Consider the following 16,504-nt stretch of genomic DNA (forward strand, 5'->3'; position numbering starts at 1 on the left):
CAAAAAAAAAAAAAAAAAAAACAAAGAAGCTATTTGAAAAATCTTTTTTTGAATCTTTGGTTAAAAAAAAAAAAAGCTGAGAATTCTCACTTTCATTGCGTGAGTGTAGAAATGGTCAGAGTCATCTGTCTTGGGACACAACTGCCAATTACATGACCAACGGCAACATCGCCATTAAATGTGCTGGAGATGGATCCAGCCTCAGCTCTAATTAAACTGACACAGCGCCTGCACATCACTTCTTCTTTTTTTTTTTTTTCATTTGAGAGCCTTCAAACTGGGTGCAGATTGGGAAAAAAATGACAGTCAGTGTTAAGGCAGCCCCCACCCAAAAAAAAATCTGATTTGCTAATGAAGTATTCTGTGCATGCTGCGGTAACGCACACGGCGCTGGAATGCTGTTGGTTTTGCAAAACGTTGTCATGTGTTGACAGACAAGTGAACAACACCTGCTGGCGTCTCGGCTGCCGTATCACAACACACGTAAGTGAGATGTTGGTAGAGCGGACAAGAAAAAAAAAAACAATGTAGTGATGATACGGTAATCAATAAAAGAAAGAAGAAGAAATGTTTTGGTTGCCAAATGGCTTCTTTAATCATTAATGTAGCCTTGGTGCAACCTTTTTACTCATCAGTTCTGGCTGCAAGCCTCTAAAAACCATTTTAATAAGTCGGTGTTTCCTCTCATTTCAAAAGTTGAGGTGAAGCATTTTTAGATTTGATCTTCGCTTCCGGGGCACTTTTTTATGTGTTCGTCCTCCGTTTCTTATCACGGTTGCCTGAAAGAACTGCCCGCCCTTCCCATTAGACTCATTTCCAAATGAATCAGCGATGCAAGACAAGGAAAAAAAAAAAAAGCATTGAGCTTTGTCTGCATTGTCTCCAACTTAATTGCTTCACTCCCACACGGTCGAATGAAGACAAAATACGACATCGGTGTGTAGATAGCAATTACGGTGAAACTCTTCTTCATTGTCGGGCATGGCGTGATTTGTCAACGTCCCAAGCCGTCGTGAGTTCACTCGGAAGTGTAAAATTCACTCTGTTTGCTCACGTGTGTGAAGACGGAGGCTAAGCATGATTTTTAGGTGACAACACCATCAAATTGGAACTGAGCCGGCGCAAAAAAAAAAAAAAAAATGTCCTCCCTACATTTCCTGTCTTACTTTATCTCAAGCTTAATGGCCGTCAGTCGTTCCCGCCCGCCCGCCATTGTTATTTTTGCGCGGCTTCTGTCTCAGATTTCAAAAATCTCACTGAGGCACACAAACTTGAAAAGGTTGAGAAAGGAAACACCCTTTTGTTGTTGGCGTAGGCTGCTGCGCTTGTCGCTCTCTCCCACTCTCCTAGTCTCGTTCTCCTGTTCCGCGTTTCCACAGATCTTTTTGTCGGCTATAGCCGCTACATAATAAATGTCGAAATAATCCAAGTTTTGGGCTTGTGGAAGCGAAGCCTTTTGTTGAGAGTAGATGCATTATGTCTGGCAGAAACCTGCGCGCCAAACAACTGGAGAATTAGGGCAGAGTTGCCGTCAATCATGGGCAACACTGGGATTCAGGTCATTTTGCCGTTTTTGTCCGAAATAAAGTGCAGTACTGATTTTAATATCCCCAAAAGGACGGAATGTAAATAATCGACCAGGCAACAAGTTGGATGAGACGTATTTTTCTTATGAGCGATGAAAATTGAGGATGACGCCTTTTAAAATGCAACCTTAAATGTCACTCTTGCATCTCGGAAAGATGTGCGGCGGAGAAAATATTAAGTGAATTGCCATTAACATAAAAGGAAAAGGCAGTGTAAATTGAGGCTGGACAGGTTAGAATATTTTAATGTCTGATTAATCGTGTCTCAATGAACATGTTAGATTTTCAATCTCTGAACGACGCGACGTGTCAGTCGCGATAATACTTGCTGAAAATCACCGACAAGTTGGATCAAACACCACTGCTGACAGCGACTGAAGAAAAATGTGCTCACGGGAAATTTAATTAAATGAAGCCGCTTGCGACGATCTGTCTAGACATAGTCTGTGGATAGTTTGAGTCAATCCCCACCACCATGTTTGCAAAAAATAAAATAAAATAAATCCCGGTGTACTTGCAGCGGGCATTCAATCTTACTATGACTTCACAACTTTCCAACTAAATGGGGAACCATTTCCCATTTGGACCCTTAGGATCCAAACAGGTGATTTGTCAAACTTGCCTGCTTCAACCCCCCGAGGAGCTTGTCTGCCGGTTTGTCACCGCCTCTTCATCATCCAGCTGTTGTCTCATTGTATCGCTGCATAGCACATGATCCAACTGGGTTGGAAGTTGAAAGAAGCGTCACTGTGACGAAGGAAATCCATGCAAGGTCATTGTGTACGAATCGAACCGCACAACCACGGTGATTGTAAATTGGACCGGCAAATTGGTGCTGTTGTTAAATCCATCTTCTTTCATTTTAGGCAGCTGGCTAAAGTAACTCCTCTCCTTTCGCAAGAGCGCCTTGAAACAGTCATTCATGCCTTCGTCACATCCCGGCTGGATTACTGCAATGCACTTTACTTTGGAGTCAGCCAATCCTCCATTAAGCATCTCCAGTTGGTCCAAAATACTGCTGCTCACCTCTTGACTGGAACTCGTAAGAGGGAGCACATAACTCCTACTCTCGCATCCCGACACATTTTAGAGTTCTTTTGAAGATCCTATTATTTGTTTTCAAATCTTTAAAATCCCCTCTGGTGCAATTTGTGGTTTCCTGTCTGTGTCCATGTGGTCTTCAAATAGAATACCTTTCGTGATCTCGCATCCCAACCTTGTCTCGTATGCATTGAGGCGAAACCGATGCTCCACTGATTTGCAGTTTGTTTTTCCCAATTAGTTTTGTCAAGTCTTCTGCACCCAAATATAATACTCCCACCTTTGTCATGTTTTTTTGTTTTTTTGTTCCCCCTATTTCTAGCCTTGTACTAATTCGCCGTCAATGTACAGTGTAAGCATTTGCACTTGGTTCCGATAACGCAGCATTTACTGTATCTGATAAAAGTGTAACCAACTTAGTTTTCAAGCTGCTTTGAAAGTTTCGCTGACAGGGAGCCATCTGTTTGTGAAGCCCCTTTCCCCAAATGGAATATTTACCCTTGGGAGAAGACATGAAGCCAGTCGGGTTTGAAACATCCATCTGTGCTTATATTAGGCAGGTCATGGTTTGTTTAGCACGAATATGCTGCGCTAAAACATCTTCCCCGGCGAGGATCCTCTACGCCAGGGGTGTGCAAACTTTTTCGTTTGAGTGCCACATGCATAAAAATGGAAGGATGAAAGGGCCACTGTCAAATTCGGCAACATTTTGAAACACGCTCAAGCCAGTCAAGAAAGCAATGTTTGTATTGTCGAGTTCAAAAAAGTAAAAAGTTCTACAGTACATAAACAAATTTATGAGGAGCAATGGCACCTATTTTATCGACGCTCTCCCTTCTCACTCTGCCCACCTTCACCTTTTTTTAACCAACCTCGCTGCCCTTGTCAAATTTCATTTCTAGTATTCATTTATTAATTTATTTTGGGTGATATCGCAGGCCGCTGAAAAATGGATGGCGGGCCGCAAATGGGCCCCAGGCCGTAGTTTGGACATGTTTACTGTACGCTCACACATTTCCAATACTGATAGAAAAAAAATATGAATCGTTTGCACTTAGCACCCAAGATAAATGAAAGACAATATGCGCTGTCTATTTCAAATCTCCGTCTGGGCAAACGGTAATTTGCAGCTGGGACGCATCAGGCTATAAACTGATACCTGGGATGAGTGACACAAATAATGATGGAGTCATACGGGCTCTGATTCATTGATTAATCGACAAAGTTATCGAGAGACTAATCAATCAGTAAAAAAAAGTGTCAGTTGCGACCCTAGTCTGAGCTTGGACTATTTTATATTGCTGGGTCTTTGTTCATTCAGCCTTGCGTGGATTCGGCGATACCTAAAGAATAGGATCGCTAAAATGTCCACAAATTCAACCCTGCTGTCTCTCAGAGATGAGTATCAGTGCCACTTCCCATCTTCACTAAATCAGTCATAGTCTCATCACGACTCAGCTCTCCGTCCGTCTCTTTTCCCCCTGCAGAGCACACAAAGTGGGGGGGAGGGGGGGCATCACTGCACGTCTTTAATGTGCCTGCGTTGAGCAACTCAAGCTCCCGTCTTGATAAGACCGAGCATTTATTTCTCTGCGGCAAACACGACCTCTCCAGATATACCACATTGCTACATTTTCCTTTGCAATAAAGAAAAGGACAGAAAATACAATTCCAGCAAGCCTCTTCACAACCAACTCTGGCCAAATGTCTCTGACAACTTGCTCTGTTTAGTTTTCAACAAAAATAGCAGTCTGCTGTTGAACTCTTCCTCTACGACAGAAGTTTCACAGCTTTGGCTCCGTCGGACCCATTGCAAGTACTTTTCCCCTGAATCTTATTGCTGAGAGTCCATCTTCCAAACATATTTAATATGCTTGGCGTGATGGGCGAGAGAGTCTTTGCGTGACCTGTGGCCCTTAGATATTTCTCTCTGCGCATATTGCCTTGACCCTTGCTTATACATGTCAAAGAATGAAACTCCTCCCAAAGCGTAAGCATCGCATCAGAACTTCTTTTCGCAATCTGGAGTTATCAGAAACACGGGAGAGGGGGTGAGGGGGGTACTTTTGAGTCCTGCGGTAAGAGTGGCGCTGACACATTGCAGCACAAATGTAGTCAAGGGTGAAACATTTCTTATGCTTGCTTCTACTGTTTGGAGTCCACATGACATTTATGCAGTTCGTTAAACTCTTATTGTCAGAAACAGCAATGCTTAACACAAGGTGGTTGTTGTTGTTTTGTTTTTTTTTTTGTCTTCTCTGACACGTTACTTTTTGAATGAGTTTGTTGGAATATGCCGTTTTCACATGCTGCGGTTAGTTCAAATAAAATCGCCGTGAATTTCCTGCTCTGATCGATAGCGTGGCTGGGATGTTGAGGTCTTCACTTCTGGTGGGCAACCAGACCCACATCAAAATCTGTTTAACCTCATTACCGCAGTTGTGGTTCGAGCTCCAGATGACAATTAGTATGAGTGAGGCCTGTTTCCCGCAGCAGCATTTCTGCAATTCGATTCCCGTTACATCGTGAAATGGGAGGAATAACAGGTAATAAAGTGTAGTACTGCATACTGAGAGGTGTTTGGTCAACGACAATTCTAAGAGTTACCCAAAAATCTCCTCGGTAGACACTGTCACGGTACGTCATCACCACAACAATTTCACAGTGTCAATCAAAAGCAGACGACTTATTATTTTTTTTTTTTTAAATGGAGATTTTGTCGTGTCGCTCTTCTTTGGGATCTCATTCAATTGTGCCCAATGTTGTGGCTGGTGAGTGTACATTGTGTCACTTGCGGGTCTCGCAACAGTTCTCAATGTAGCAGCTTTCTGTGATGGAGAGGAAATAAAATTCCGCCCCAATCCTCGAGAACATAAAAGAAAAGGAGAAGTCTCTGGAGAAGAAATTCAAAGAGTGAGCGCTCCTCCTGATACAGCAAACTGTACAACGCGAGCAAAAAAAAAAAAAAATGAATAGCATCTCGGCAACAATTGCTAGAAATACAAATGTAATAGGATTAAAATTCTACATGAGGATTATAGTTTGGATGTCATGCGAATATTGTCAGTCCAGCAGAATAAATGTAATACAATACAAGTCCAAGTAATTCCAGAGAAACACACGCAATACAACAAGCTAGCACACGCAATCGCAGAAGCTAACACACTCAATAAAAGCAGATACATTCAAACGCCAAGCACTTAAATATGTATTTAGTTCTAGTTTTATTAGTATTTAGTCCCTAGTTCATTTTGAAGTATTCTTCATAGTGGGACAGACCCTCGAAGCCTTCTCGTATGATCACATGTGATCACAAAAATGAAGAACAGCAGAATGTCCCCAATTTGTGCTCAATTTTACTGAATGGTGAGTGTTTTGAAATGCCCAAAAACAAAACAAAAACTTGGAAAGTTCTTCTTGCCACCTGGGTGAGACGATTTTATACAAAACACAACATCGAGTAAGACATGTTTGTTTTTATATGTGGCCGTTTCCTTCTTCCTCGCCTCAATCAGTTGCCGGACGGATCCACTCGCAGGGCCGTCATAGTTCTTGGTGAGCAGTTCTGTTATTATATATCAATTTGTAACATGAGACATGACGTATCCTTTTGGACTATGGATGATTTTTTTTTAAAGCCAAAAAAATGTTACTCTTGATAAATTACGCTAAAATTTTTTGAGTTGAGTAGGTTTGCAAATTTAAAGTTGATTTCTACCAAACCAATTAGAATATTTACGGTAACTGACAAGTCCAATTTCATTACGTTCTATGGTGACAGTTCAACATTTCTGAAAAGTCCAGAGATGGAAAATTGAAAGAAAATTAATCGTTTTCCAGCAGCACGACGACTCCACTCACTTGATCATTTCTGCTTGGCCATATGTGATTCTGAGTTTGGCGGAGGCTTGTGCTAGAATAAGAACGATGAAAGACACGAGCTAAAGGGGATTCAGCAAATCAAGCTACAAAATGAAGAGCTCAATGTTGATTTGGAAAACACGTTGCGTTATCAAGTGTCCCCTGGGGATGAGTATAATTTAGATTGGAAGAATATATGTGGTGTTTTCTACTCCGGTCGCTGCTCAAAAAAAATCTCAAATCTGAAAACGGAGTGGGGATGGAGGCCTGCGCCGCAGCCGGGAAAGAGTTGTCATTGTGAGTTATCCAGTGGTCGGCCGCAGCGATTGTTCGCTTGGTTGGCCAAATTCCTTGAATCACATTGTGCACAATTGGCAAGTATGCGTTATATCCTTTTGGCAAAGCTTCTTTCCATTCAAGCACTTGGGAATGCACGGGAGTCCATCAATCTGCTGTTCAACATTTTGATTGATTGTGCCGAAACATTAATTAAACCCCAAATAGCCGAACGATGCCTGCTCATATATTTTACATTCTCCATCCTCCATAGTCAATCTTCAGGGGTGGAGAAAATGAGTCAGTCAGCATAGCAAATTAAAAATGTATGGCAAAAGCGGAAACGCAGTAGAAAATCCAACATTTAGCGCTTGGAACTCAACTGCCGGGAAATTATTTTCATTTTCATTTATTTCAACTTGATTTGCGGATTCACTCTCACGTCCAAGCGACTCCTACAACCACGAAACATTTGGATGACATGAAATATTTTTAAGGGGCAGCACAGCTCAGCGGTCGAGTGCTTGACACCCAACCTGAAGGTTGTGGGTTTGATCCTCAACCCCTGTGACCATGCTGAAGTGTCTTTGAGCAAGACACCGAACCCCCAGTTGTGGAAACAGGACCTGAGGCAAAAAAGCGCCATACAAGTGAAAGCCCGTTGCTCATTTCAATGTTAAAATCAAACGTTTTTGCTCAGCAGGGCAACGGCCGCGGAACATTTCTTCGACCGGGTCTTATTTGATGATAATGGTTTCCGAGATTGGCGAGCTGATGAATTTGTGTTCTCTCTTATCATATATATCAGACACAATGGCAACAACATCTGTTCATGATGAGTCCCCATGTTTTCCCCCTCCTGTTTGCTTTTCACCCACTCAAACTCGGTGCTGAGTCCAGATGGAATCAGTCACGGGTGGGCACTCGTTCCAAATATTCAAGTCGAAAGCCCCACGTCTGCCTTGTGCGAATCAAAGACAAACACAATATGGATGCAAGTGGACAAGACACGTGGGAAGAAAACCAAATGAAAACTCTCTTGATGGAGTACGTGGACAGAATAAGCGATGCAAAGCACAGGCAGATGAATGTTGCCCTTTGTCAGTACCTTCGAGAGATGACAGCATTGTTTTATGTTACATTTTCATGCGTTGGACAAAGTGACATGCTCGGTTAGACACAGGATTTCGTGTAGGTGGTTTCCATCAGCCCGTTCTCTGTCACAAAACACGAATGCGGTCATCTCTCAAGAGCACGATCTTGGACAAAAGTGGCCGGAATGAGTTTGCTCCGGCAGTTTGGTCCGGGCTCTCCCTTGGAAACAAGCTCAGTCATCTAAACAAGTCTCAAAGTAGAGTCTCTGCTCTTGCACAATTGGGAGGAGCCAGATAAAATGGCTCGGGCATATGATGAGGATAAATGCTTATGAGACCATGTCACCCGGCTAGCTTGGGAAGGCCTCAGGATCTCCAAAGGATTAGCGAAAGAAAACAGATGGATGGATCACCAACTATTTCACACTCACACTCAGAGCTCAAAAAAATGAGGGGTCTACCCATGCGAGCAACGAGAGCTCACGCTATACAAAGGGAAGCTAAGGCCCGAGTCCAGTTCCAAACCACAACATTTCATGTGCCGCCGTGCTGTCCCTGCGTCAATTAAACTCACCCTTTCCATAACTCTTGTTTTGGATCTCATTTGATTGCTAAATTGCATGCAAGCAGCCAGTAAGTCGTTTTTTTTTACTTTTTCAGACTTCAAGGAGTCAACTAAAAATCATGCTGTCTTTCTGTGCTCTCGTTTGGCCTGCGGCAGGTGATTGACATCAGAGAGAAACTGAAGGTGTCCAAAGGGTTCTGGTCCAACCTGCCAGATGATATCTGCGCCGATGGCAAATTGGCAGAGTCTGACGAAGAGCAGTGTTGGAATAGTCACACCAAGGCCAGGTGAGGACTTTTGGTGACGCTTTTCCAAACGGCACAAATGCGGGTCCGCTCTTTGGTGATCGTACTCTGCTCGGGATGAAAATAACAACGCCGTGTTACGAGACGAACTCTCACTCTCAAAGTACAATAATTAGTGCCGATAAGCAGAAACGCAAGATTCGAATGCCCACAGGGATCCGAACTTCAGTTCTTACCACTGCGGTGTGAAGATCACTGAGCTGTACAGAGGATCGGATTGGCCGCTTCCTTTGACAGCAAACCAGAGAGACAGGCTGAATATTTTACCACAGCCGTCCCCTTTGCCCACCGCAAATAACAAAATCACAGATGGTGCAATCAAAGATGTTCATTCTCTTGCTTCTGCCAGCACTGTTATTAGAGGCCAATCTAAATCCGGAAAGGGAATCAATTGCTTTGCGACCGTAAAACGCCATGAACAGTCAAGACGGTATAATAAAATCGTCTCCTTGAAATTTTGCTTCAACGCTAACAAGGTGTGCTTTCCATCAGTGGCAGAGCTACACTTTGATCCTTGGGGGAGGCGTGGGACGGCCAAGGCTATCTCAGGCAAAACAAAAACTAACTTGGAAACGCGTTTCTCAATTATAATAAAAATAGGAAGACAAAAATACATTAAGGTGTAATTTATGTTGTTGTTCTTTAGAAACCACTCATATATCTTTTACCCCCATCTTTTCATTTTGACGCACCTTATGAAAAACAAAACAGTAGCCGACTTAAAGTCAAGATGATCAGATTTCCACTTTCAGCCTATAAAATGTCAAGAAAAATAAACCAATGTTGATGGTGCATTTAAGTTGATCTGCATTTTTCTCTTTTTTTCTTTTTCAAACATCACCAACATTCCTGAGAAAATGCCGATTGACATTTATTATATTTTCTATATGGAGATTGGTGCTGGAATGTGGAAAAAAAATTTACAGGAAAAATCGGAAAATAACCAAAAGTCAAATGATTTGGCCGGACACGTCGAGGGTCCAAGGAAATTTCAGGAGGGGGCAGTGCCCCTTTGGCCCCCCACTTGCTCTGCCAGTGCTTTGCTTTATTTCGCAATAATACAGATTGATCCAAATGAAGATATTTGTTATTTAATTAATCTAGACAGAATCTGCAAAATTAACATTACGTCATAGAACAACACAGTATGTGTGTATTTTACTGAAATTATGTTTTTCTGAAAAATAAGGGCCATATTATATTTATATATTTGGTTATTTATTTATTTAGAAAAACTGAACAATTGAAGCCAGTTGTCAACATAGGATTTCCAGTAACAACCAAAAACAGACCATTTGATGAAATGGACTCACTGAAATGTGTGTTGCTGCGTTTAATTTTCTCTAGATATTTCCCAGAGGTGGTGAAGGAGGGACTAACCAACCAGGTGAACAACCCAGAGGTGAACTTGGACATCACCAGGCCCGACACGTTAATTCGACAACAAATAATGGCCCTGCGTGTCATGAGCAACAAGCTGAAAAATGCATACAATGGAAATGACATCTACTTCCAAGATTCCAGTAAGTGTGGCCAACTGGCTGCGATGACGACATGCAGTATTTGTTTTTGTAGATTCATGAAGAAAAAGGAGTGGGACAAAAAAAAAAAAACGAACACGATGCACATGTACGGTACACGTGATAATCCCATGAGCTATAGGAGCAAAGGAAGATTTCAGCTGATTATCCGGTAGCAACTCATCACGCAACTCGGAGGGATGCATCCGTTTTACAATGAGGCAAGACCGGCATCATTAAGTTAACAGATAGCTGTTGTCATGGTGACACAGAAAATAGAACATGACAAGAAATAGTCAGCAAGCTCAGAGAAGAAACATCATAAAGTGGTTGTCGTTGTTACAGGGATAACAAAAAATACAAACAAGGAGTGTTGGGGACATTTAATGTGACGCTATCACAGCACAGGTGCAGTGTGGACCTCAGAATTGTCTGTCAATCCTTCTTCATAGATTCTGTGACTATTCCAGGATCAGCACCTTTTTTGTTTTCCGTTTTTTTTTTCTTCATTATACTGTCGGGGGAAAAACATTTGTACCTTTTCAGGTCTGATGGTTTGTCACATTTATTGTACATGTGGGGACCCATGCTTATGATATGTGCCGTTTGTAGGCAAATACCGTATGTACTGTACAGTACATGTACATTCGATATATTACGGTACATATTGTACCCTTTATTTGCCCATAAACCTGTTCGGATTTGCCTACAGAAGGCACTGTCTAGACCAGGGTTGGGGCAACATTATAAATGATGAGTCCCCTGTCACACCTGATCAGTTCATCACTCATATCAATTAGTAGCACTTGCACCTGTTCACCTCCATTAGAGGAGAAAATCAAGCTAACGATGACCATGCCAACACACAGAAAAAGGTGAAGCGTTTAGCATGCGTGTACCAAGATGTGCACAATTACATGTACAGATGTACTACGACATTGTGAGCACTTTATCTCGAGGAACAATGGAACTCGCAGTCGCAGTCACCGTTTCGTGGTCACAATGTGCAACTTCAATTTACCATGACGGTTAAGGCCCGCATTCAATGAACGATGAATCACATAAACAAGCTTCAACGCGAATGATTAAATGATCCCATGACAGAAGAAGTTGAGTAGCACGCCACAATGCTGGGAAACAAAAACTGGCTGAAACGTACCAAACTACACAGACTGCAAGGAGTAGAAGAAATATGTAGACCGCTTATTCATGGTCGGGTCACGGCGATAACAGCTTCAGCAGGGAAGCCCAGACTTCCCTTTCCCCAGCCACTTCTTCCAGCTCTTTCCGGGGGATCCCGAGGCGTTCCCAAGCTAGCCGGGAGACTTTGTCTCTCCGGCGTGTCCTGGGTCGTCCCCGGGGCCTCGTGCCGGTGGGATATGCCCGGAACACCACACCAGGGAGGCGTCCAGGAGGCATCCTAATCTGATGCCCGAGCCACCTCATCTGGATCTTTTCAATGTGGAGGAGAAGCGACTGGAGTCTGAGCCCCTCCCGGCTAACCGAGATTCTCACCTTATCTCTAAGGGAGCTCCCGGACACCCTGCGGAGTAAACTCATTTCGGCCGCTTCTATCCAGGATCTCGTTCTTTCGGTCACTACCCATAGCGCGTGACCATAAGTGAGAGTAGGAACGCAGATCAACCGGTAAATCGAGAGCTTCGCCTTTACCTTTGGCCTCAGCTCCTTCTTCACCACGACAGACCGACACAAAGTGCGCTCCCCTCGCTCATATGGCCAAATAATTTAAGCTCAATATTTGAACTTTTGTCTCGGTGTGACTTGCGTGCCCTGACTTCCTGACCAGCGTAATACATGCCCGATACGCTGCATACCACTACATTAGATCATAGGTTAAGGAGGTCATTAGTAGATTCCGACGGATATTCCGGATAATGTTGTAAAACATTTTGACATGTTGCTCTGCCCCGCCCACACGATCCACAATGTTGTCATCAAATGTTTTGGTGAACCGAGACTTTGTCGTGGGGCACCGGAAATGAAGAGGCTCATTTAGAAAAGTTTTGGCCCACACATTGTTAACGCGTGCTTCCTCCACACAGGCGACGAAGGAAGCAGTTCCGGCAGCGGCAGCGGCTGCTCGGACGGCTGCACGACGGAGACCGTCCTCGTGGGATCCAAGGCTCCTGTGATCAGGGCCGACAGAAGTGACGTCCACACAGCGGCGGCGGCGGCGGGCAAGACGCTTTCCCACGGACCGTCGCAACTATTAATGATGACCGCCCTCATAACATCATTTAGCGCGGCGCAGCCCAGATGGAGATAATACGATGAGCGCGGGTTGCTCACTAACTACGATACTGCCGCGCACAGTCTGTTTCAGCACGTTCAACGGCTGCTCCCTCACCCAGGCCTGTCGAAGCTTCAGGAAAACACCCCGTTGAGACTGGCTGACTGTGTGCAAGGACTGAAACCAGGACAGCGCTGCGTCCTTGTCATCCCCAACAGAAATGCTTGGTGACAAAACTGAAAAAGCTTTTCACCCCTGAACACAAATGGTGGCGGTCACTCATCGTTTTGGAGTGCATTTTCAGTATCATCGCTGGTGACAACTCAACCGGTGACATTCCTGCCGGTTATATTTTCTAGATAATGCAGGAATGTGATTTCATTTCCTTCGTACAACAACTTCGGGACTGGGGTCAGTTGATCGTATTCGACCACCGCCAACCCAGTCCCCCCCCCCCCCCCCCCCCCCCCCCCCCAGCCCCTTTGGATAGAAGAAAAAAAAAAGCTTACTGTGTGCATGCATAGAAATATTATTCATTTCAATGCAGGCTTTGAAATCTTTTGGCTTTAATGATTTGGACAAGATTATACACGAGTCGATCGGACTTTTCAGACATAGGGAATCAGTTTGGCTTCAGGCGACTGCTTTCTTTTCGGCATCTCATCCTTGCACATTTGCTCTCCAAAAGGGGCTGTTGGACTGCACCGAGGGAACCGCTTTGCACAGATCTATTTTGCCGGCCTGTTTGTTTGAACCATACCAGAAACACAAATTAGAATACCTCTTCTTTTTTTTCCAATCAGTTTTGGTATCATGCTAGCTATAATTGTTTCCATTGAAGGTACTGAAATGTCATGTTGTTGGTTGAGTCAAAGACTAATAATTCTAAAATCCTATCCATGAGAGATTACTAACTTGCTTTGATTTTGATTTGTTCTTAGAAGGCTGTACTCCATCTATAAATTCTGACCTCTTTTATAAAAGTTTTTCCCAGTCAGTATTTACTTCAGTCATCAGACCGCAGCTTCCAAATATAAGGCAGAGGTATGGTCTCGGCAGAATCTCCCCAAAGCCATCGATTTGAAACTAAGCTGAGAGCAGAGGTTAGAGCCACGTGCCGGTAATCAAATGACTAAGGTCACTCCGCACTACTCTGTCGATCTCCTACAGACTGTGACCTCAACATGATATAAAAGCTTTTGGGGCACGGCCAGTTTCACGTGCCAACATGTAATTTATGTGACCTTGGTTCACGAAAAGCCAAGTTGCAGACATGTTGCAAGAGAGACCAATAAAAGGGGGCAAATGTTCACGGTATCAGGGCGGTGCAGAGTCACAAGGATGCAGTGTGTCTCAAGATAAAAACCTGACAAGTGAGTCTCTTTTCCTAAAGCCTTCCTGTCGAGCAAATTAACAGCTGCGGTGAGCATCTCAAACAGATTACACGTTCCATGTAGCGGGTACGGAACATTACTCCTCTCCTCGCTGCTCTCCAGAAGGAGATGAAGCACTTTTCCCTCACGGCCGTTGTCCTTTAAAAGTTCTTAAATACAAAACGACAAGCACAACGGAAATATGGCGCTCCTGCCGTTCCTCTCAAATGAGCAAATAGTTGAGTGGTTATGGATTGAGACAACATTTGACGTGAAATAAAAGTATTTGAATTTGACCATATGGTTTTCCGGAGAGAGTGCAACAAAAAAGCTTGCAGGTCAAGTCAGAATGAGAAGCAAATGAATTCTCTCATCTCTTTCTGTGCAGAAAGTGTATTAGCAGGAGGCGACCAGCAGATTCCAGGCAAACTCACCATGGTGCAATTGAATCAGGGACAAGACTCCCCAGTGTGAAACAGAGAGCCATACAGAAATAGATGAGCAGCACATTGCGTAGTTAGGGACATGGAGCTCAAACTGTTTAGAAGTGCTCATTTCTCAGCAAGTACACCGCTCTCAACCCGACTGCGCTCCCTCCTACGTGCTCAAGTCAGGAGGTGAACAGCATTTTGGACCAACTGGAGACGCTTGAGGGTCGACTGGTTGACTCCAAAATGAAATACATTACAATAATCCACCAGAGATGTTAGAAAGGCATTTTAGCACTTCGAAACGTAATGTTTCTAAGTGCTTTTATGAAAGGAGAGGCTTTTGTTTAGCAGGCGGCCTAAAAATGTGTTTGTTTGTTTTTAAAGCTGGATTTAATGGCACCACCAATTAAAAAAATCACTGTCTAATTTGAAACCCAGATTCTAGACTGCTAACATTAGATGATAAGATGCCAGTGGACCCGGGTCAACAGGGGGAGATATACAAGGGCCACTGGGGACCATAATTCATTTGGAAGGTTGAGGTTCAAGAGGTTTCGTGCCATCCAGGCTTTAATTTCCTACAGACAGGACAAAAGTGGCTTTAAAGAGAAAGGGTCCTTTTTGCTTTGCGGTACATAGATCTGACTGTCATCCACAAAGCAGCAAAAAGAAGTATCATGCTTTCTCAATATAGTACAAAGGAATGAAAACAGCAGGGGCTCCGAAATTGAACCCTGTGGAACGCTATAACACAGTGGGGCAGAGTGGGACACAGAGCAACCAAGGCTAACACAAAATAATAAATAAATAAATCCTGCCTGCCAAATAGGACCTAAACCACTGCAGGGCGCTCCCACCAATGCCCGCCATGTGTTGTAAACAAGACAACATATACTGTGCCGTTTCAAACACTGCAGTCAGGTCCAACAAACAAGATGCGCACAGTCTCCAGTGTCATTAGCCAGGAGGATGTCATTAAAACCATGCAGCATCATAAACCCTGACTGGAAACCTCGAGTTGAAATGTTCTGACATTTACTTGGAGGATAGACAGTCAGAAAAGGATCTTTTGTCAGCTCGGTGAGAGACTCACGTCAAATGATATCGCCGCAATTTAAATTGGAAATCCTTGAGATTCTATCCATTTGGTGTGTGAATACTGACAGAATATCATTTTCACGAATGTTTTTTGTTTGTCAAAAATAAGGTGAATGACAATGCGGCAAATTATGGGATAGCGTCACATCAAAGCACTTACAGAGTGTGCAATCGGATTGATACGTCGTCATCCTATGCTGCTCACAGCCCCGAGAAGGCATATTTGGATGATGCCTGGTCACTGCAGAGCACAGCATCTCTCGGAATTCACCTCCAGTCTTTTTCTGAGGGAGATGTCATGTTTTTCAGCTTTTCTGCCTTAACAGCTGTGTATGAGCATCTGTGGCTTTGCGAAGGCTGACACGCCTGCACTCTTCCGAGTCCAAACACGATGGTTGCCTGGAAAGAGGGTTTTGGCTGACTGAGAATAAGTAGGTCCTTATTGGTGTCCCTGAAGCGATGTGAAGAAAATCCAAAAAGACTTGTTATATGCAGTAGGTCCAACCCCACCACCCCGTCCCCAAAAAATAAAAGAATAAAAAACAAAATTTGCTCTTCTCCGATTTGTTAAGAGCGGCGTATGCCCTTTTCCTCTGTCTTGCGTAGTCTCTCCTTGACAAGCTATCACAACACTGTCACACATACTGCACCAGTGTCGAAGATACTTCAAAGAGGAATTTCATTTGTCCGGAAAACAACTTCGGTCCCCTTTGCACCCTCTGGCATTTCAAAAGCGAAAAAGAACAGACTCTGTAACTGACAACGGTGGCGAGGAAACGACTTGAGGTTTGCGTGTTTGCGGAATGTTTCAAACAAAATGTTTTTATGCAAGGTCCTTTCCATTTCAATGTACAACGTTTCATGCACTTTTGCTTCGACATATGCTGTGAGCGTGGTACTGTACAGTATGTTTCATTTGCAAAATCGGCTAAGCAAGGAGCACAGCTACCAATGCACAGTGTTTGAAGTGTTTTTGGAACTGAAGTTGTTGATACAGCAGATATGCCTTACCATTTTTTTTTAAATAATTGAATGGATTGCTCATTTGGCTTTTGTTACTTAAAATGACACAAAGTAATATTAAAGAGTTTGTTTTAAAAATG

At 43.5% G+C, this 16,504-nt stretch overlaps 1 protein-coding gene across 1 annotated transcript in view; it reads left to right on the top strand.

Annotated features, from left to right (window-relative positions):
- Window positions 1–16,504, top strand: part of LOC109519703 (glypican-6-like) — a 75,827-nt gene extending 59,323 nt beyond the window's left edge. Inside the window, exons 9-12 of the mRNA XM_019876400.1 lie at window positions 8,580–8,710; window positions 10,076–10,251; window positions 12,312–12,943; window positions 12,977–16,504. Of these exons, the coding sequence (XP_019731959.1) occupies window positions 8,580–8,710; window positions 10,076–10,251; window positions 12,312–12,535 (531 nt within the window). The 3' untranslated portion in view covers window positions 12,536–12,943; window positions 12,977–16,504. The remainder of the gene's footprint in view (window positions 1–8,579; window positions 8,711–10,075; window positions 10,252–12,311; window positions 12,944–12,976) is intronic.

Source organism: Hippocampus comes, unplaced genomic scaffold (genome assembly GCF_001891065.2).
Source record: "Hippocampus comes isolate QL1 unplaced genomic scaffold, H_comes_QL1_v1.1 scaffold150, whole genome shotgun sequence".
NCBI classification, from domain to species: Eukaryota; Metazoa; Chordata; class Actinopteri; order Syngnathiformes; family Syngnathidae; genus Hippocampus; species Hippocampus comes.